We start from the raw sequence: 23,378 nt of genomic DNA, 5'->3' as shown, positions 1-23,378 counted from the left end.
CCTTTTCCTGGGGTGATTATTGAGGAGGTCGAGACCCATCAGGACATCCCCCATAGTGTTTGCTTGGGCTGGGCACCTTTTTTTTTCTGAGCGCCTTTTCAGTGCACCACTGAGGGTTTCCTCTCTCGGTCTGTGGGACTACTGCACCGCCTTCGGCCAGTTTAGTGGGCCACGTGTGAGCCACCTGCCTTCGACATTTAGCCGCACAAAAGGGATGTGTAAGTGCGAGCTTGCCTGGTGTGGACCGGGATAGCCCCCACCGGTCCAAAGGGGGGGGTAACGGGGCTCTAGGAGGTTTCGGCACATATCCAGGACCTTCTGGGCTGGGAGAGCGGCCGTCCCTTACGTTCCACAGGTCGACTAGGCCGCACCGTTCCCTCCAGTTGTTGCTGCCTCGATCTTGGCTCCCGACCGCTGCTACATGAACCCGGTCTGTCAGGGCTCCGGTATGTTTCCACCGGGTGCTAATCAACTGCAAAATGTGGTTATAATCCAGGCTAATGTTGATTCCAGATGACGAGCTCAAGTAAAGCACGTCTGGTCGCCATGAGTGTCAGGCCCTGCCCCCTACTATCTTTATTTTTACTAGATTTTCTACTAAGTTTAGATTGCCCCAGATCATATCAATTCTTGAATAAGTGAAATGAACGCAAGATAAATGCATATAGTCTCTTAATTCCGGATTTTAAAGACGCCAAACATCAAATAGGTCAAAATTATTCTTAGTTGTAGACAATGAGCTAGCATTTTTAATTATTATATTATTCATGACACTACCTTTCAACGATGTTTTATCTTTTTGTGGGTCTAGTATGCAATTGAAATCTCCTGCGACGATATAAATCCCTGTTTTAACTAATTCAGCTTTATCTAGTATTTTCTTTAATTGTGGGACTGGGGCTACATTGGGCAGATATATGTTAACTATAGTATATTTCACTTCATTAATCCGACATACTAAAATCATAAATCTACCTTCCATATCCAGTTCCTGATAGAGTCTCTCCCATTTAACCTTATCTGAGATTATTATTGCTACCCCTCTTTTTTTTATCCTTCATAGATGCATGTATAATGATTGGAAACTTCTTACCTCCCCAAGTTAATTTCTCATTTTGCCTCCAGTGTGTCTCTTGCACTAGGCCGATATCAATTTTTTCTTTTATCAATTGATTATATAGTAAGGATCTTTTATGCATCGTATTCAAGCCCTGAGCGTTTATAGACAGAATCTTAACCATAATCTTGTCCTCTCATTCTATTTTTCCTCCTCCTACCCTTAAGACCCCGCAGATAACACAAATTATAAACATACAACAATACCAGGGACATTTTATAGCCCCATATAGAAAACCTATCCATCAGAGGGCTAAACCTGGCCTCCATGGATAGACCCTGTCTCGTAGGTAACCTAACACTCCGAGACATATGCTTAATACAAGCATCAAGAGGATCTATGGGCGAGCGTTGTAAAACTGTAGCGGAGGGTACTGGGCTGTCCTACAAAATTCATGGGAATCAATGTATTCGTGTATATTGCCAGTTTTATGTGTGTAAAAGAAATGTATTCCTCTGGTTGTTCGGTAGAATCATTTGAATAAAGCAAGGGAATGAGACAGGAAACAACCAGACCTCCTTGTGTGAAGTGTGCCTTCAATTACCGTTTGCAACAATGTTGCAAACGGGTAATTAGCCATCCGTGCAGTGTGGTCTTTGTTCTCTGGGTGGCCGCCATTCGGGATACGAACACGTGGCGGCGGCCATCTTAGACTACCGAACAGCGGTGTTTGGCCGTCAAGTGTCTGGAACTAAAATCGGACACTTGACTAGGCGAACACCGCTGAGACCTCCAGATTTCCAGTACTTCGTGGGGAAACTACCGAACGGCTCGCTGTTCGGTAGAAAGAACCCCACGAACTGGGGGATTCATTCAAATCCTCCCCAGGCTACATAACACAAGTAATTCACAGGCTTTCATTACCTTGTTTGTGACCGACCGCAGGGCCAAAATACATGGAACTGTTTTCGGATACTTTACCCATGCGGCCGGTCAAATCTGTACCTGGTCATAACTCCCGAACCCCTGGTCCGATCTGGGTGATTTTTTAGTATGTTGCTCACCCAGATCAGGGCTATCAGAGGATACCATTTCTAAAGGGGTATCCCTATGTTTAGGGGTACATCCAGAAACTGGGGGAATTTGGGTACAGTATAAGGGGATTATGATGTAAGAGGAGGGGAGGAGATGTGTGGGAGGTTACTAATCCCCGATTGGATACTGTACTAATTGTTGGAAACCCCTCCCTTGCATGGGAGCATGCTTTAAAAGGCACTGTGGAATAAAGCTTGTCAGTTCTGCTCCTGAAACTGTGTGTCGTCCAGTTATTGGGAGTGCTGTGGGGATACTGCTGTGTTATTTTGCCTGCTGGAAACTCTGCCTGTGGATTTACTATTGCCTTGTTCCTGAGCCTCCCTGGGATCTTTAGGGGAGAATAGCTGTGGGATATTAGCTCTCCGCTACAGAAACAACGGCTGGGGAGAAAAAAAAAACAATGATAAATTACATATTCCATTATGATAATTCCTCCCTACAATCAATGAAGAATTTATTCTTTTATATTGATAACATTACAATTATTTAGTTATTGTGACAAAACTATACAGACTCTTGCGTTAATATAACATTAATTCTATTAAAGTGAATATATCTTAGTTTCCACAAGAACCTTTTTATGTTCTGCTATAATTGATACTTATTCAAAATTTACCATTATTAATATCAGTATTGTGAAAAATTATCCCATATAAACTTTTTCTTATTTGCAAGTGACTTCAGAACTTTACTCATGAAAATTTCTCAATTTTACCTACTGTAATCCACCACCCGCCTATTAAATCTTAACTAACCATACCAGACTGTATCTTACTGGTCCTTTAATCCTACCCACAATGCACTTCCCTTCCCTCTTCCCCTTTATTTCTAATATAATTCAATAAAAACATCCAAAGCATCTATCTTGTACACCATATTAATAATAATAGCTTAAGTTACCATAAGAAAGAAAAAAAATAATGTGTTTGATTATTTAGACAAAACTATACATCTTCTAAACATATTTCATCCCATGAAGTAATTTCCATTTACATCTCAGTACTCTTTACACTACTGTACCCTTGATTCGATTACAGTGAGTTGCTTGGTCCAAAAGAGAACCTTTTTATATCTTGCTACTATTAATACGTGTTAATGAAGAAAAGAAAAAAAAAAAAAAAAAAGCGCGATCTTCTTTTTCTCCATTAACTCTTAATTTAATCTTTTAGTTTCTTGAGGGTATAGACGTTTTAGTCCAGGCTTCTAAATCTTTAGGTGAAGTAAATGGTCGCCATCTTTCTTCCCACCACACGAGTATTCTAGACGGTTGTGCCCATTTATATTTCATATTGCTTTGCTTCAATGGTTCTAAAGCTTGATGAAAAGTTTTTCTCCATAGTCTTGTTTGGCTTGAGAGATCTTGAAATGTGGTGATATCTTTAAATTTCTCGGATAAATTTTCTTTGTTCCTCAGCAAGTTTAACACTTGTTGTTTGTGTGAGTAGGAAAAAAAAACATGCAACATCTCTTGGGTAGTGAGAAGGAACCTCATTGGGTTTTCTTAATCTATGTGTCCTTTCTATTATAGGATTAGTGATCATCTCTCTGTAAGCCAGCTTCTTGAAAAAATGAAAGAAATCTTTTAATTAATCTTGAATTATAGATTCCGGTATGTTTCTAAACCGCACAATACATCTCCTCAAGCAGTCCTGCAGGTCTCTAAGCTTCAAATTAATTTGCTGAATGTCACATTCTGCTTGAATATTCTGATTGCAGATTCGTTATTTGATCTTCTATTATAGTAAATTTTTTCTAGTGCAGAGCTCAGTTTTATGCTTATTTTCTCCATCTCTATTTTAATTAAATTGGAACTATCAGTAATCTGATTGAATATAAGAGCCACTTGCTCATCCAACGTGGTCACCAAAAAATCTTGAGAAACATAATTCTTCTGTTCTACATTGTAAACGTTTACTGTTTGAGTATTCTGGTCTTGATAGACTATATCATTATCCTTAAGACCTAGTTTTTCTTTATTGGGGGAAAAAAATCCCGACAATCTAGTTGACTGAGAGTCATCTTTTTTATCTCTCGTTTTTATTTGTTTGTTTCTTAGACGCCATTTTGGGGCTCCTTTCTTTTCCCCTTATCTTAGCTTCTGTTAAGCTTCTGTTAAACTTCTATTAAGCAGCTGATCCAGGGAGAGCAACCAAAAATATTCTTAATTACCGTATATACTCGAGTATAAGCCGACCCGAATATAAGCCGAGGCCCCTAATTTTACCCCAAAAAACTGGGAAAACTTATTGACTCGAGTATAAGACTAGGGTGAGAAATGCAGCAGCTACTGGTAAATTTCTAAATAAAATTAGATCCTAAAAAAAATATATTAATTGAATATTTATTTACAGTGCGTGTATAATGAATGCAGTGTGTGTGTATGAATGCAGTGTGAGTGTATGAATGCAGTGTGAGTGTATGAATGCAGTGTGAGTGTATGAATGCAGCGTGTGTATGAGTGCAGCGTGTGTGTATGAAAGCAGCGGGTGTGTATGAATGCAGCGTGAGTGTATGAATGCAGCGTGAGTGTATGAATGCAGCGTGAGTGTATGAATGCAGCGTGAGTGTATGAATGCAGCGTGAGTGTATGAATGCAGCGTGTGTGTATGAGTGCAGCGTGTGTGTATGAGTGCAGCGTGTGTGTATGAGTGCAGCGTGTGTGTATGAGTGCAGCGTGAGTGTATGAGTGCAGCGTGTGTGTATGAGTGCAGTGTGTGTGTGTGTGTGTGTGTGTGTGTTGCAGAGCCTTGGTGGGGGGTGGGCAATTTTTTATTTTTATTTTTTTTATTTTAATTTTTTTGTATTATTATTTATTATTTTTATTTATTTAATTTAATTATTATTAGTATTGTATTATTATTTATTATTTTATTATTATTTTTTTATTATTACGAATTATTTTTTTTCGTCCCCCCCCCTGCTTGATACATGGCAGGGAGGGGGGCTCTCCTTCCCTGGTGGTCCAGCATTGGCAGTTCAGTGGGGGGGAGAGGGGGGCTGGCAGAGCTGTAACTTACCTGTCCTGCAGCTCCTGTCAGCTCTCTCCTCCTCCGCGCCGTCCGTGCAGCTCCCTCTGTCAGCTCCCAGTGTAAGTCTCGCGAGAACCGCGGCTCTCGCGAGACTTACACTGGGAGCTGACCGAAGTGCTGAACAGACGGCGCGGAGGAGGAGAGAGCTGACAGGAGCTGCAGGACAGGTAAGTATCGCTCTCTGCAGCCCCCACAGCCCCAGTCTGTATTATGGCAATGCAAATTGCCATAATACAGACTATTGACTCGAGTATAAGCCGAGTTGGGGTTTTTTAGCACAAAAAATGTGCTAAAAAACTCGGCTTATACTCGAGTATATACGGTATATAAGGCTTCAATATTTTCAAATATACCCCACTTCCACTTATGTAGGGTTTTGGTGTTATTATGCACCAGCTGTAAAATTGCTTTAAAAGCTAACCCAAATGGCAGCTCCTCACGACCTCCAGCTTTATCAGACCTCTTGATAAGACTTGCAAACACTTATCTTTTAAATCAAAATTTGATTTCCACTTTCCACTCTTGGTTAATTTCTCCTTCTTCTTCGGCTTATTAGCTCTTTACTTGCCCACAGCTTTCGTTTATCAATATCCAGTTCCCTGGAGTCTATACAGCCGGAGCAATCTAGCTTCGAGTCTACACCATCGGACCTCGTCTCCCCTCGCCGTGCACACCTCCGCCCCTCATAGACCCGCCTCTTGATGTCACCTACGTCATCACGTCATCCCTCCGACCCAAAAAGGAGCACTTTGCTATTTCTAAACCATTCTTTTTTTAATTAACGCAAGTTACATTGTAACACTGATATCTCTCAGGAATCCCTGAATAACCCTTTACATGTATATATTTTTTTAAAAGAAATCAACCTAAGGTATTAAACTTGAGGTATTTTGACTCTTTTAATGCAACCATTTTACCACCAATCTATGCCAAATGTAAACAAAAAAAAATGGTGATTATTTTTTTTTTTTTACACATATAGCAATTTAAGAATACATGTACTGAGAACTTTAAGAGTTACTGATAAAGAACACCCCAATATGTGTTCAGCAACACCTCCTGAGTACAGTGATACCACCCATGTATACGTGTGTTGGGTTCTCTAGGAGCTAATAGACCTTATTTGGAGGGTGCGCATTCCAGTTTTCCAACTTGGAATCTGCACAGCTGGTCATCATGCACCCATGTCCTATTTGGGACGTTTTTGATGCCGGACAATGTAATTTACCCCATCAAACCATATATTTTTGAAAAGTAGACACGCTAGGGTATTTCAAAAGGTGGTATTTTAACACTTTCCCTGCACTAATTCTACCACCAGTCTTTGTCAAACGTTTGGGTAGCCATTTTTTGTTTTTCTCTCACATTGTACTTTAGGCTTGGATTCTCAGTTCCTGTTATGTGTTACTGCCAAAGAACACCCCCAATATGTGTTCAGCAACATCTCCCGAGTACAACAGTGCCCCCAATGTACAGGTTTTATGGGTGTTTGCAAACGTACAGGGATCAAATGTACGTCTTTCCCCTTTTCCATGTTTGCACATTAAAATTTACCAGATTGGTTTGCTGGGCCTATGTTGCCTTTGAGACCGTATAGCAGCCGAGGAATGAAAATTAACCCCATCATGACACAACATTTGTAAAAGTAGATAACCCACGGTATTCAAAATGGGGTATGTTTAGTCTTTTGTAGTAGCCACTTAGTCATAAACGCTGGCCAAAGTTTGTTTTTTGCATTTTTTTTTTACATAAAAACTGCACTTTTACACTTTTACTGGTGGTTTCATCGTCGTGACAAGTTTTACTGTTGTGAACACTCATATTTGTGTTCAGCGAAGTCTCCCGAGTAGAACACCCCCCATGTACAGGTTTTATGGTGGTTTGAAAAGGTACAGGGTCAATATAGGGCTTACCCAATTCAGTTTGCCAGATTGGTTTGCTGGGTCTGTGTTACCTTTTGTGACCACATGGTAGCCCAGGAATGTGAAATAACGCCATCATGGCATACCATTTTCAAATGTATGCAACCCAGCATATTCCAAATGGGTATTTCCAGTCTTTTGTAGTAGCCACTTAGACACAAATGCTGGCCAAAGTTAGTTTTTATATTTGTTTTTAATGAATGTATTTTATTTATTTATATAATCTCGCCACTATTTATTCAATCTCGCCACTGTGCATTGGATGAGCCTGGTTGCTCACCTGCTGCCTTTAGACTATGGCCCCATGTTGAAACGCTTGATTTTCCCCTGCAAAGACATGAAAGTCGGGTCATTCGGTGCTTGCCCTGTTTGAGCGGTGATACCCCAGATAGCTATGCCATGGAGCCCATTCGTATAATGAAAGACTATGGGAAAGATTTTGGCTCCATGGCAATTGAACTGTATGTGTGTGGTCTGAGCGACCATTCAGTAATAATGTGTGCTCAGACCTAAGCTATCTGGGGATATGTTGCATGTCTGTATTTTATGTAATAAATGTAACCTTGTGTATTTTATTGTATTTTACTGTATTTTACTGCCATGTGCTTAATGGAGTTTTGCCTCTGTCCTTGGAGATAATTGGATTACTTCACAATTATCTCCAGGATAGAAGACTCTGTGGAACTGGTTTTGGGCAGAAAAGCCATGCTTAATTTGGTCACAAAAGACTACGATCTATCTTTTGAACCACTGGACCAATTTGTATGATTTTGACGTATGTTTGTATTTGGAGTATGCTGATTCTGAAAATGTAAGTTATGTGAATGTGATGCATACTTTTAAAGTTATGAATAATGTGGAAAAACTGTATTTTTCTGCCTGTTATAATTACATTACCCATTGTATAAGGTAATTGTATCACAGGCAGAGGGGAATATTTTGTATTGTATGTGTTTATTGGTTGTTTTCCAAAACCCTGTGGGTAGTACTAATGTGTATATAAGAACAATAAACCAACAGCTCTGTCTTTTCACTGCTTGACCCTAAACACGGAGATTTGTCTCGTTCTTGGGGGGATTTATTGTATGCTGTTCCAGTTTGACTGCTAGGAGTGTAACCCTATTTGCATGTTTTTCCTATTCGGCTGTTTACAGCATTCATATGGTTCTGGTTCAGCTGTTTACGGCATTCATATGCTTCTCCAGTTTGGTGGATTGGTGTATACAGTAGCTGTGCCTGTGTCTCTGGAAGGGGAAGATCTACTAAACAGCAGTTTAACCCTTTTATGCCTTGGGGTGCCGTTACAATTGGTGGCAAGCGGCAGGATCGTTCCCACAGCCAGAAGGACAGCTACAGGAGACACCACTCTGTGGATTTACAAGTTGGGGGCAACACATGTCCCAGTACAGCGACCCTAAAAGCAACAGAATGGAACCAGCAGTGTTATACGAGGAGGAGGACCTGGATAGCCGGGATGCATTAAGGAAAGGCATCTGGTACCAGGCCCTGGATAATGTACAATACCAACGGGGTGAGAATCTCCCCAGTGAAGAGCAGCGGTTGCAGAAGCAAGTGGCCCTGCGGATGCCCTTCCTGGGAGAGCAGCCCCTGGAGGAATGGGTGAAGGAACTAGAGCACCGGGTATGGCAGGAGCTATGGCTGGAGGATGCCTACCAGGCGCTCTGGTGGTATATGGCACAGTATATACCCTGGACAGCCGAGCATGACAAGCCAGAGGGAGAGGAGTTTGATGGTCCTGGCTTGTTATGGGAGTCATTTGCAGAGCCTGACTTCGGGAGCCCTGCGCAGACCAGACTTCAGGACATTTTCTACAAGAGGTAGGCTAGGCATGACTGGGATGACCCCCATGAGGTAGAGCAAGACCTGGCTCACCTAGCAACCCTGGAGTAGGAACTGGAGCAGGACTACCGAGATCTCTTCCACACCATTGGGAAGGCTCAGCAGGAAAACTGTATTTTTCTGCCTGTTATAATTACATTACCTATTGTGTAAGGTAATTGTATCACAGGCAGAGGGGAATATTTTGTGGGGGAGTGTCTGAGTGTATTGTATGTGCTTATTGGTTGTTTTCAAAAACCCTGTGGGTGGTACTAATGTGTATATGTAACGGACCGCTTCACTTACAAGAGGATAAAAACAGTTTAGGCGATAATCCCCTTCCAGATAGACAAGCAGCTACGGCAAGCACTAATCTCCCGAACTGCAAACTGTACGAATCTTCCAACTCCCGAACTGGAAACACACGAACCCTGGAATAGCTGAACAGGAAAAGCATACAATCCGCTTACACTCCTGGCAGTCAGCATACAATCCAATTCCCCCAATAACGAGACGAAACTTTGTTTTGAGGGTCAAGCAGAATCTGAGGTGCTGGCACACCCAGCCTGGTTTTTATTGCAGTTGTTACAAATACAGGTCCGTCCACAGGGAGGTATAAAACAACCACTCACACATCAGTTACATCCCACATATTCCCTCCCCTTATCCTGAGAGGAAACTCAATTATACATACAGTTAAAACATACTTTCTACCCAACTTTCATAACTCTAAAACCATACATCACATTCTCATAAAAATACATATCCACAATCAATCCATTCAGGGGAACAACATATTAAAAATGGCATGAATCAGACCAGGGGTTCAAAAGTTAGTAAAGTATCTTTTAAAACCCCTGCCAGCATGGCTTTCCGGCTCAGACCGGTTTTACAGAGCCCTCTCTCCTGGAGAAGTAATCCAATTACCTCCCAGGACAGAGACAGACTCCATTGAGCACATGGGGACACAAAGACAGTAAAACACTTTAAAATACATAAAGTCACCTTTTACACATAACACACAGACATTTCACATATCCCCAGATAGCTGGGATCTGAGCGCACAAAACTACCGAATAGCGCGCAGATCCTATTTACACAGTTCAATTGCCATGGAGCCGAAGTCTTTAACTACACGAATGGGCTCCATGGCATAGCTATATGGGTTAACACATTCACATAAAGTCTGGTCCATAGTCCAAAAGCAAGAGGCAGCCCCCTCCAAGGACACGTGGCGAGGTCGGTTTCGCCACACTTCTTCCCTTTACCCCCCAGACTAACAGGGTATCTGACCTCCTGCCGGTCAGTGCCCTGGTTAGTCCAGCAACCCACCCACGAAGCACAAACAGCAGTATCTCCCACCCACAATAAATGTTTACTCCACCTGGATAAAGTGGCAGCTTGTCCAGGTCCAGGTTCCTCACCATGGCTGTGCGGGGAGCTGGTAGACTGCCTTGGTGGGTTGCTGAGTGGGCAGAGACCAGCGGTACTCTGCCCTGGTGCCAGCGCTACCACTGAAGTAGCCTGATTGGAGCCTGGTTGTGAGAGGGGGAGACCGACCGTCTCCCCTCTGGGTACACAGCTCTGGGGCTGGGGGACAGGACCGACCGTCCCTACCCCTTGTGCTGCAAGTGCAGAGACTACGGTTCCATTTGCACTGTTGGGGGGTGTAACATCTCCCCTTGGTGGATAAGGCTGCCGCTGGAGAGAGGGTGTAACAAGCTCCTCTCTCTGAACTGTAACCTGCCGCTGGGGAGAGGGGGTAGCAGGCTCATCTCCCTGACACTCTCTCTGCTGGTGGAGAGGGGGACCAGCTGTCTCCCCTTTCAATATTTTGTCCTGCTGCTGGGGTGCGAGACTGACGGTCTCTGCTCCCTGCAGGACACTCTGCTGCTGGGGAGGAAGGATGGCATCTTCTGCTCCCTGGGGTACACACTGCCGCTGGGGAGGAAGGACAGCACCTTCTGCTCCCTGGGGTACACACTGCCGCTGGGGAGGAAGGACGACACCTTCAGCTCCCTGGGATACACACTGCCGCTGGGGAGGAAGGACGGCACCTTCTGCTCCCTGGGGAACACACTGCCGCTGGGGAGGAAGGACGGCGCCTTCAGCTCCCTGGGATACACACTGCCGCTGGTGAGGAAGGCCGGCACCTTCAGCTCCCTGGGATACAATCTGCCACTGGGGAGGAAGGACTGCACCTTTAGCTCCCTGGGGTACACACTGCCGCTGGGGAGGAAGGACGGTACCTTTGGCTCCCTGTAACTCACTCTGCTGCTGGGTATCTGGGCCTGCTGCCCACTATCCCGTTGGGCCCGGTGGAGAGACCTCAGTCCCATCTCCACCTGCCTGTTGTGGTTCCTCACAGGACCAATCTATGAAGACCCCTACTTCGGGTTCTTCCTGCCGCCTCAGGGGGAGACGGCTAACCTCCTCGGATGCAGCCTCTACTCTGCTGCTGTAACACTCTTCCTGCTGAGCATACTCTCCGTCCATCTTTGAGTTTCGCTCAGCCATGACCTGGTTCCAGATCACCTGGAATATCTCCATGGATACATCACCCCCATACTGGGCCACTCGCTGCCTCACCTCGGCCAGCCAATCATCTTCAGCGTCAGAGCCTTCCATACTTGTCTGCTCCAAGTCGTTAGATACCTCTGCTGCCAGGGGCGCTGCACGAGTGCTAGCGTTGCCCTCAATTTGTAACTCCAAGGAATGGTGTTGCCCTGTAGCTGCCCTCCTGGGCTGTGGGAATGATCCCACCGCTGCCACCAATTGTAACGGACCGTTTCACTTACAAGAGGATAAAAAACGTTTAGGCGATAATCCCCTTCCAGATAGACAAGCAGCTACTGCAAGCACCAATCTCCCGAACTGCAAACTGTACGAATCTTCCAACTCCCGAACTGGAAACACACGAACCCTGGAATAGCTGAACAGGAAAAGCATACAATCCGCTTACACTCCTGGCAGTCAGCATACAATCCAATTCCCCCAATAACGAGACGACACTTCGTTTTGAGGGTCAAGCAGAATCTGAGGTGCTGGCACACCCAGCCTGGTTTTTATTGCAGTTGTTACAAATACAGGTCCGTCCACAGGGAGGTATAAAACAACCACTCACACATCAGTTACATCCCACATATTCCCTCCCCTTATCCTGAGAGGAAACTCAATTATACATACAGTTAAAACATACTTTCTACCCAACTTTCATAACTCTAAAACCATACATCACATTCACATAAAAATACATATCCACAATCAATCCATTCAGGGGAACAACATATTAAAAATTGGCATGAATCAGACCAGGGGTTCAAAAGTTAGTAAAGTATATTTTAAAACCCCTGCCAGCATGGCTTTCCGGCTCAGACCGGTTTTACAGAGCCCTCTCTCCTGGAGAAGTAATCCAATTACCTCCCAGGACAGAGACAGACTCCATTGAGCACATGGGGACACAAAGACAGTAAAACACTTTAAAATACATAAAGTCACCTTTTACACATAACACACAGACATTTCACATATCCCCAGATAGCTGGTATCTGAGAGCACAAAACTATGGAATAGCGCGCAGATCCTATTCACACAGTTCAATTGCCATGGAGCCGAAGTCTTTAACTACACGAATGGGCTCCATGGCATAGGTATCTGGGTTAACACATTCACATAAAGTCTGGTCCATAGTCCAAAGGCAAGAGGCGGGCAAGCAGCCCCCTCCAAGGACACGTGGCGAGGTCGGTTTCGCCACAGTATATAAGAACAATAAACCAACAGCTCTGTCTGTTCACTGCTTGACCCTCAACACTGAGCTTTGTCTCGTTCTTGGGGGATTTATTGTATGCTGTTCCAGTTTTACTGATAGGAGTGTAAACCTATTCGTATGTTTTTTTCCTATTCAGCTGTTTACAGCATTCGTATGGTTCTGGTTCAGCTGTTTACGGCATTAATATGCTTTGCCGGTTCGGTGGATTGGTGTCTACAGTAGCTGTGCCTGTGTATCTGGAAGGGGAAGATCTACTAAACGGCTGTTAACCCCATTTTATGCCTGGGGGTGCAGTTACATATTTATACATATAAAAATTTGAAGCCTAGGGGACTGTCTGACAGCTGAGACAGTCCCCCTGCTGGCAGCTCTTAGACTCCTATTGCGGCGATGTGATCACATGGCCCTGCAGGGGGACTGCTGGGGTCTCCGACAGTCCCCCCTGACTATGATCGCCACGGATCACCAGTCCAGGGCTCCTATTTGCCATGGTCATCAGCGGTCCTTAACGGCCGTTTTTTTACGTCCATGGTCGTTACGGATATATATATGTATATTTATATTATTTCATTCTTAGTGTATTTATATCAAAATACAGTTAGAATAAAATTATGTATATGTATATATCTATATATGTATGTGTGTGTATTTTACTCTAAGTGTATTTTGATATTATATGTATATATATATTAATAAAAAATACACATAGTGTGATGAGATATATAGGGAACATGGCGATCGCTAAGTATGTGGGAGGGCGGGTAGGGGTTAATCCTTTTTTTTTTGTATATATACACACTGAGTGCCTCGACACCTCAAGGCACTCAGTAGAGAAAGAGCATCAGAAGCCTGCTGAAGGCTTCCGATGCTCTGTCTAACTGCTAGGCTCAACATGAAGAAACCCTGGAAGTGATCGCTCCGGGTAAACCCTGGAAGTGATCGCACCGGTAATCTCCAGTGGCCCCCTGGCAGTGAGGAGGGGTATTACAGTGATGCCTCAACATTGAAGCATCGCTGTAATACCATTGGAGCTACTGGAAGCGATCATGATAGCTTCCAGAGCTCTAATTACCCCAGGACGTATCAGGTATGTCCGTGGTCCTTAAGGACCATTTTTGGTCAGACGTTCCTGATACGTCCATGGTCGGGAAGGGGTTAATACACTTGTGTTAAGTGTTCCATATATATGTGATCTATTTTTTACCTTGTTGTTTGCTTTTGATTTTTTGTTTTAACATTAAAGTACTTTTTTATTGGACCTTCTGCTGCTGCTGCTGGATCTTTGGGCTTCATCCTTGGTGGGGACAATACCACCTAAGCGTATTGGATTGAGCAAACCATACTTTGCTCTCTAGCATGTGAGTAGTTCTTAAAAAATCTTTTTACTGTGTTTTTCTCTCCTTATTTACGGTGCACACTATTGTGGTTTTTCTTTGTTTCCACATATATCTCCGGAGCAATATTGACTACACCTGTATCCTTGAGTGGGGATTATCCCACTTTATACGCTAATCTGGAGCCATTTTCACGTCTCCATTACATGTGAGTGCACACTTTATATTCATACCTACCCCTGCTCCACATCCCAAACATACTACACTATATTATGTTTTATCTGCTTTTATGAGGATACCTTTTACAACCAAGACTATATGAGGAATCAGAACTGCACTTTATCCTTAGGCAGGGATCATTCTGCCCAGGCTCAGAAGTTGCAGCTGTATTGAAGCTCCTAAAATGTTTGAGTGCACATTTTTTTTCTTCTCTTATTAATATTTATATTTTTACATACTACATATGTTCCTTCTTTTTTTTTTCTTGTCGTTATATACTCATATATAAGGACTATTTAGGCGCTGCACCTATCTCCCATTTCATCATTTATCATATTTATGCTTAACTATGCATATATTATGTACATTGTGGTATTAAAACCCTTTCATTGCATTATATAAGTCTACCTAGTACTGACAAATGCACTAGGCCTTTAATAGAATGTCCCCTAAACTGCTATGAATGTTTTTAGTCCAGCGCCCTATTCCAAAATGGTGGCTGCAGGACTTCCTGTTTTCTAAATTCACAATACAAGTTTTTGATGATTTTTGGCAATTTACATTTAATAGGATTGCTCTCCCACTCTATATCAACCCCCCCCCCCCCCCACCCCCTAGCACTATGCACTTCATTAGAAATTCCCTGCACCTTTTCTAGATGCTTCTCTGTCCCGCGTCAGATTCTAAAATGGTGGCCGTGACATTTTCTGTTTCCCCAGAAGTACAGCTAACATAGTAGTTGTTATTTAACTACTTTCTAAGCCTAGCTTTCACCTCAAATTACCCCTTATAGAAGCACTTTATCTAGTACTACTGGACCATTGCCTTATTTTCAATTTTTATAAATCATCTTATAATTTTACATTACTTAATTAAAGGTCTTTTAAACATGAAATAAAATCTTTTTTTATTACACTATTGTTTTATTACTAATCACATTATACCATTATGTATTTTTGTTCTGTTATGTTTTTTTATTCTATTTGTAATCCACCAAATTTACCTTTGCTCTCAACATATGACTCGAGTTGAGGTGAAAGTTCACATATGATGTCATTTTGGAGGAAATTACTCAATTTGAACCTGACCTCTACCTATATAAGTTGCTAAGTGCCAGGCCCCCATTATTTCCACTTGAGATAGGTCCCCCCCCCCCCCCAGTTGGCAAAATGCATTGTGTTTTAACTTTTGTTTTTAAAGCAATAAAGTTTATTTTGGCAATTACTACTAGTTTGTCCATTTATTACGCTTTTATTTATTTTTAACTTTGTCTGTTCTTGGCTCTAAAAATCATACCAAATAAGCAAACTTTGGATTCTACTCCTTATCATATCCTTGGTGGGGATTATACAACCCAAGCGCTACATCTGAGCAGGATATACTGCTCCACCACATGTGATTAGAATATTCTTACTTTTTCAACCATCAATATATTGATTACAGTGAGCACTATTGTTTGCCATTTTTATCTTTTATCTATCAAACTACACATTGAGGGACCAGCCCCCAGATCTACATATCAATCAGCGGGGATTGGACCGCTGCATGCTGCTAAACTCAGAGCTGGTCTTATCACTCTTATATATGAGTGATATGTTATTGTATGTCCTGCACCTAGTTCCATACACTCTGCACCATCACTGGTTATGTTCTGCTTTAATTTCACATACTCCCACCATCTGAAGCCTGGGCGGTTACCAGCAATTGTGGACTTATTGGACTTTATATTGGCACAACCTGTATTTTGCATATAATGGAATATATATGCATTTCTGAACATTATCAATAAAATTACAAGGCTTAAGTGTGCTCATGATTCAATGCGGGCTGTTCATATTTGCCAAAATGAATAAGGTATGCAAATAATACCTTTGGGAAAATAAAACATTTTTAAATGAACTCCTAGGCAAAGACACAACATATTTAGGGTAAACACTTTTCCAGCAAGACAGTCTGAGATCAAAGGTCAGGAGATATACACAGTATAGGCACTGGCCTGACAAGAATGTAAAACATTGTTACTAGGATTCACTGATAGAATGTAGCTTGGCATTTCAATCATTGATCAAGGTAGATAAGGAGCTTTACAGGCAAATAGAGGTGAAGTGGATGTTGTTAAAAGGTCTCGTGGACAGGGAGGAGAAGCTTTCTATTGAAAGGTTGAGGCAAACTTTTCTTCAAGCTGGATTGGCTGCTGGCATGATCAAAGGTAGAGAACCAAATCACAATGTAAACAAGCAGAGTCGACTTCTCCAATCACCCTGTAATTTGCAGGAAGCTGTTCATAGAGTAGGGGTGACCATATATTTTTGGCAATATAGTTATGAAGCTTGGTTGCAAGATTTTCTTCAATATATTACATTATACAATTAATAAGCCTCCTTTCTTTCATCTATACCCTTTTTTTGTCACCAAAAGGTTATATAAAAAAGTAGTGTATTGCGAAAAATGAATAATTACACCTTAGTTCACAGTAAAGGGATACTCTAAATTCCAAAACAATTTCAGCTTAACAAAGTAGCTTTTGTGTATAATTCATGTCACTGCTCAATTCTCTGTTTAGAAGTTTAAGGGATATTCTAAGTATAAAAACTCCTAAATGCTCCTAAAAAGATGTATTCTCAATTTCAGATCGTGTGTAGGGAACTACTAAAAGGAAAAATGAGCAGTTAAACTTCACAGTCTCTGTACTAAAAACACTTCATTAAGCTAAAGTTGTTTTAGTGGAGTCATGTACAGAACAGTCAAAGTAAACAAGGCATTGAACATTTTTTACACAATTAATATAAAGGGACATTGTAAGCATACTTAAGCCTATTTGTTATGATGTTCAGTGCTTACAATGTCCCTTTAACGAGTCTTACTTCTTAATTTTCTGCCATTCAGGAGTTAAATCACTTTGTTTATATAGCCCTGACCACAACTCTCCTGGCTGTGATTAGTCTCCCTGCACATTTCCCAAAAAAGAAGTCTAAAGATTTTTGTTTGCCTTATTGCACAGAATTTCATATCTCCTGCTCTGTTAACTGCCTGCAAGAACAGGAGCCTCACGTGTAATTGCATTTTAATTAACAGAGCAAAACACTGTAATGTCACTACAATGACATTAATTATACACAAAAAGTGATTTAAGCTGATTTCATGCTTAGAATGTCTTATTAAAAAAACATAATTGAAGTATTTTTTTTATAATATTTTACAGATCATTATGAAATAATCTTACCTGAACAGCCCAGAGGTAGTCAAGCCGTAACTTCATATCCATCTGTCTGGAATGAAGTGCAATAGCACAGGAAAACAATATAACGGCCATGATAGGTTCATAACCTTGCATATAAAAGGAGCTCCCCCTTTGAAAGGAAAGAATATGTATTTTAGATAAAAATTGTATACATATGTGTATATAGACAGACTATATATATATATATATATATATATATATATACACACCGTATATATATATATATATATATATATATATATATAATATATATATGTATATATATATATGTAGAAAGGCTATTAGGCCTGAATTTGTGGGAGGAGTAAGTCCCCTACTTAAACTCCCAGCCCCTACTCACCTCTGCCGTTCAGCTGATTGTCTATCCCCATAGCAACCAGCACTTCTGGTCCGAGCTTCCCGCCTAACAGCTTCAGTCTCCTGCAGCAAGAGGTCCATAGCTTTCCTCCGTCCATTCTCAGGCCCGCCGCGCGTTTTTTTCCTCCCGGTCGCGGTACCAGGCTTCCTGTCACAAGACCGGCACGCTCACGTAAGCTAAGTGAGGGAAATAGCGTTCGGCTATTTCCCTCCGTTTGGGCCTAAAAACGTAGGTGTAGGCTCCCTCTATCTTCCTTACACGTACCCATGCTCATTTTAACGTATTCAGCGTTCGCGCCAAAACGTCCGAACGCTCGTCACACTTACGCATCGTTCACGTATTCGTACGGAAAACTACCAAACTATGTATAAGTATAACGCTCATATTAATCGTTGTATTTCTATGTTTCCTTTCGATCATTCAGTACCGATCTATTTGTACGGTTTAAACGAACGCACGGTACAAATCCCTATTACGGTTAATTCTTTTAAACCTTGCTAAACTAATTCATGAATTTCATTTACACGAATTCTAAATATAAACGTATATTCCCTGTTCGGTCAGTTAACTGCTGATACCTACATGTCAGTATTTGGTTATACAATCCGGTCTAACTACCAGTCTTTTTCTTAAACTGTGTTGGCCGGTTTGATATATCTAAAACATTTAAAATCTCTACAATTATTTATAACAAACGGTTCTCTTTCCTACACCTAATTAACTAGTAACCCACATTTTAATATCCATTTTATTAGTCTTATAGACTTCTCATGTCACCAATATAAATAAACAAGTTTTTCTAAACTATACACCAACCCTATTCAAACCCTACATACAGATATTAATTTATTATACAAGATCTTCTAGGATAATTCTGTTAAATCCACATCTGTACTACATCTTCTCCTTAAAATCACGCAGTCATTTATTCCTGCCTCTGTCATATGTCTTTGGCTTTACAGATTGCATCAGTTTCTTGCATTCCTGCTCAAAAGTTGTTATTTCAAGTTATTTTATTACAGGAACAGGTATAGTATTTTTCTCACTTTGGTTTCATCTAGGTCTAGGCCTCAAAATTCAATTAAACTGTTGGTATTTATTACATACTGTCACATCTGTCATTAACTATTGAAATATTCATTGGTTAATTCTTAGCTCCAGTATTATTCTAGGCCTCCACCGGTTTATACTCATTAAACCAGTTACACTCATCACAGGTTTCGTACTTCTATACAAGACCTTACGCGGTCTCGGTTTCATTACGATTGGCTCACGGTCTTATGCACACAGTATGTTATTTTTTTACAATTTCTCTACCCAGGCCTACGGTCATACTGCCATCAGGCCAAGGAAAACATCCTACCTACCCGATCCGGTACTCAGGCATACCACCAGGTACTTACGTCCTTACCCATGTACGGCAATCACTACCCCAAGGCCTCAATCAGCTTTTCTCTTTAACACAAACTCGTCCCAATCCTATACTAAACCTTTCAGATCCCTCAATTCAGGATCTCACGTTGCGCTCCTAACAGCCAATCCTCACTACAAACCATACGTCACCACGATACGCATAAATACATCAACATCTGTCTTAATCCTCAGGCTTCTTCTTCAAGAACAGCAGCAGACAAGACTCGCCACATTAAAAATACTAGAAGGTTCCAGTTATCATTTACAACCTTTCAAGGTTAGTATCCACACATTACACCAGAATTTCCCAGTCAACCTTAAGTATACTATTGAACTGGCTACTGGGTCTAGGCTACCGCCTTAGCTCACCCTATTAAGAATTCCGGTCCCGCGAGGCCATCTCCCACCTCAACACAGAGGTACGGCCCCACGCCCAAATCATAGTTATACGCCTCGCCCGCCCTACTACAGGGCTTTAGTCAGGGCCTCACCTGTCATGGCCACACGTTTTGAATTCTCTTTACAGTCACCGAGAGGCCAACACCCTGCCACCACGTCTGTGGCCTCAATTTCCTAAGCCAAATCATAGGTAGAGCCTCTCACCGCCACTTGGCATTAGCAGGGTCTCACCTACCAAAAACCTCACAGATAAGTTTTTAGCTTCGGCACTAGCATTACAGTCCAGTTCTTCCAATAAATACCATCTCTCATACCCCCCCCCCACGTTTCCTCACTCCCCTTCTAACACCTCATTCACAAAATCATTTATTTTAGAATGTCCCAAGAACCAATCCCCATCGAAAAACTGCCAGAAGAGATACCGTTCACGCCAATCAGACCAGAGTCTCCAGGCGAATCTCTCACCACTTCAACTCCACGTCATTGAGAGCATGGACTAATCCTAAAATTACGGCCGAACTTAGGCTCAGGGGAATCCCCTTTCCAGCCACAGCTAGAAAGGCAGAACTTTACAGGCTACTTATCTACCAAGCCCCTGAGTCTTGGCCAAGCACTAGCTCTCAAGGACATCCACCAAGCCCTGGCACGGCCACCCAGGATAGCCTGGCAGCAATCTTGGCCAACCTACAGACCCTTAATAGCAGGCATTCTAAGGTGGAGAGCACCATCGCCTCCCCAGGTAATACCCCGGGCCTCCCAGTCTCCACCCCGGCTGTCCCCGCTGTACCAGCATGCCCCCCCATACTCCCCTCGTCTACACCAGTCACAGCCATAGCTCCTTTTGAGTCACCAGCTCACTCCGTCCCAGACTCTATCAGGAAAGAAATCCTAGACGGGAAGGACATGTGTCTGGTGTCTCTGCTTATAGCTTCACAGGACATACTGGATGTGACAGACCCATCTGTATGGACTAAGATTGCTGGATTTGTCTGTTTGCTTGTTTCACGAACTCGCCCATTCTTATGCCTGGATCTAAGGGAATTGACTTTGTTACTGAACAAAACTGCAGAACGGACGACCACCCAGAAGAGAAGCGTGCTGCTGGTTAACCTATTGATCCCAATTAGAATGTTGCGGTTAACCACAGACACTTCTCAATTAAAACCGAATACAGGGTGGTCGTCGTTCGTATGTCGACCACGAGGCGGCAGCCATTTTAAACCATGCGAAAGACCAGCGGTGTCCGGTACTAAATTCATGGAACTGAAAACGGACACTTTTTCAAGCGAACACCGCTGAAGCCGTCGACCTCCCTTCCCAGTCGGCAGAAGTGTGCGATGACCGGCCGTTCGGGAGATTTACAGACACGAATGGACTTAGCCCAGATAGCCGTCCCATGGAGTCAATCGCATACCGAAGAACTGTAACAGACCTTGACTCCATGGCGATTGAACTATTCGTATGGGATCTGAGCACTATTCGCCATAATACGCACTCAGATCCAGGCTATCTGGGGATGTGTTACACGAATGAGAAATGATCTGCAGTTATAAAGTTACGCATTTTTATGTGTTTTATGGTTTACTTTTAAAATGGCGATTTGCCTCTGCTTTGGGAGATAATTGAATTACTTCCCAATTATCTCCCGAGCAGAGGGGAGGAAACTGTGATGTATGCTGGGAATATTGTGTAAAAGAAAAGAGGCAAATAGAAAAACTAATTGCTCAGATCAGGAGTAGATATCAACACCCAAAAGATACTCGCCAAACATAGGAAAACATAGGAAAAACAGATAGATTGTAGCAGTATGAAATAACACTTTAAATGTGAGAAAATCTTTGCAACAGTTGCTGCAATGTCAGTGCCTCAATTACTACTGAAATAACAGTGCCTCTGTTAATACTGGGGAAATGCAAATCAAAATAAAAAATAAAAATAGGTCACAGTCCTGATTAAATGTTAACTCATTAAATCCTAAAAGGGTCCTTATTTTGTAAGCTCATATGAAAAAACCTGGCTTGCAGATCCTCTGCACAAACAGCAGGGAGACTTGCCAATATGAGCTGATTGTACTCTAGTATCAGACTAAATAACCTTGTTAGAAGTGTGATACTTTGAAAGGAAAAAAAAGAGAAATAAAATGACATGAAAGAGAATCTGTAGAAATGTGAGTTAAACAATTCCACATCCAATAATAAGTCCTGAAAGTGAACTCTTAACACTGATAATTTGAGCTGTGCAATAAAAGGTGCAAAAGCAGCAGGATCTTCTTATGGGTTGGTTTCATTGTGCGAAAAATATTGTGCAAAAAATATTGGTATTAAAAATGGTTAAAAATGTAAATATAATCAATAGTTCACAGATGGCATAAAAAGAGGGGGGAACCTTTCTTTAGTGTCTTCCTCCCAGCAGCCTGGATGCTCTGGAAATGCCGCCTCATCAATGCCGGCTTCAGAGGCAGCCTCCGAGTCCTTGTTGTTTGCAGCTTGCCTGGGGGATTCACCGCGTGCGTTCCACTTCACTCTCGTATGCGTTCCACCGTGATTGAATGAATAGATGCAGCCTTACGCGTTTCGTGACGTCCTGTCACTTCATCAGAGGAGATGCATCTATCTCGGACTGATGGATTTATATTCCATCGGCCGTGTTAACTTTCTATGGTTAACCCGTAACTTACTTAACAATTATTAACTCTTTCACGACATGACACATTTATAATTTCATCAGGAATCTGACTGAAAAAATACAAATACACATATGATAATTGATCCTTATATGTACAGTCAGATACCTAATTAATTAGAAAATATATAATACAATTATAATACAATTAACTCTTCATGAAGTCATTAAATTAATAATAGAAATATAGGGTACATAATGAAAGCTCAATGTGTATATATATATATATATATATATATATATATATAAATTGCAAATGTATAATACCCTGCATGATCAAAAATAAAAAATAAATAATATATAAATAATATGAAATAAATTAAATTAAATTGAATAAAATTATCATTATCATACCTTAAAGGGCACATATAAAATAATCTCATAAAAAATGATTGTAGTTTAACAAATCATATACATATAATAGATCATATATATATACAGTAGAGAGGCTATATAATACAATTAGCTCTTCATACAAACATAAAATTACTAATAGAAATATAGGATACATAGTAAAAACTCAGTATATTTAAAGAGAATTGTAAATATGGAACACCCTACGTAATCACATTCGAAAAAATGAAGTAAATTAAATTAAATTACATTTAATTAAAATTCTCATTATCACACCTTAAAAGGCACATATAGAATAATCTCATAAAAAATTCTATGTTTTATTCTAACAAATCATATATTAAAAGTCATATGCTTAAAAACGAAAATTAAATACACCATATAAAATTGAGATAAAAAAGACAGCATCTAGTCCTAAAAGGGAAAGAGAGATATTGAATAGTTATTAAATACTAGCTCATAACACATATTCAGTGAGATCACACATACAGCTGGGTAGGTGTCTCCTTATTACTATAAAGAGAATATGTTTACTGAAGATCGCCTTTTGTTTTTTGTATAGCTAGAAGGGTACCATCACCACTGAAGAAAAAGAAAAAGATTCAAATTATGTGTGTTTGTTATAGACTCTTTTCAGAATTTACTTTCAAAATTACTTTCAAAATTG

General features: G+C 41.3%; 1 protein-coding gene across 1 annotated transcript in view; it reads right to left on the bottom strand.

Moving 5' to 3' along the window:
- The window catches only part of ADCY1 (adenylate cyclase 1), a 1,733,599-nt gene that overhangs the window by 590,899 nt on the left and 1,119,322 nt on the right, over positions 1–23,378 (bottom strand). Inside the window, exon 14 of the mRNA XM_063452027.1 lies at positions 17,488–17,614. Within this exon, the coding sequence (XP_063308097.1) occupies positions 17,488–17,614 (127 nt within the window). The remainder of the gene's footprint in view (positions 1–17,487; positions 17,615–23,378) is intronic.

The sequence above is a fragment of the Pelobates fuscus genome, chromosome 4 (genome assembly GCF_036172605.1).
Source record: "Pelobates fuscus isolate aPelFus1 chromosome 4, aPelFus1.pri, whole genome shotgun sequence".
Taxonomy (NCBI): domain Eukaryota; kingdom Metazoa; phylum Chordata; class Amphibia; order Anura; family Pelobatidae; genus Pelobates; species Pelobates fuscus.
The sequence above is the reverse complement of the archived record's forward strand: the minus strand, read 5'-3'. Positions and strand labels throughout refer to the sequence as shown.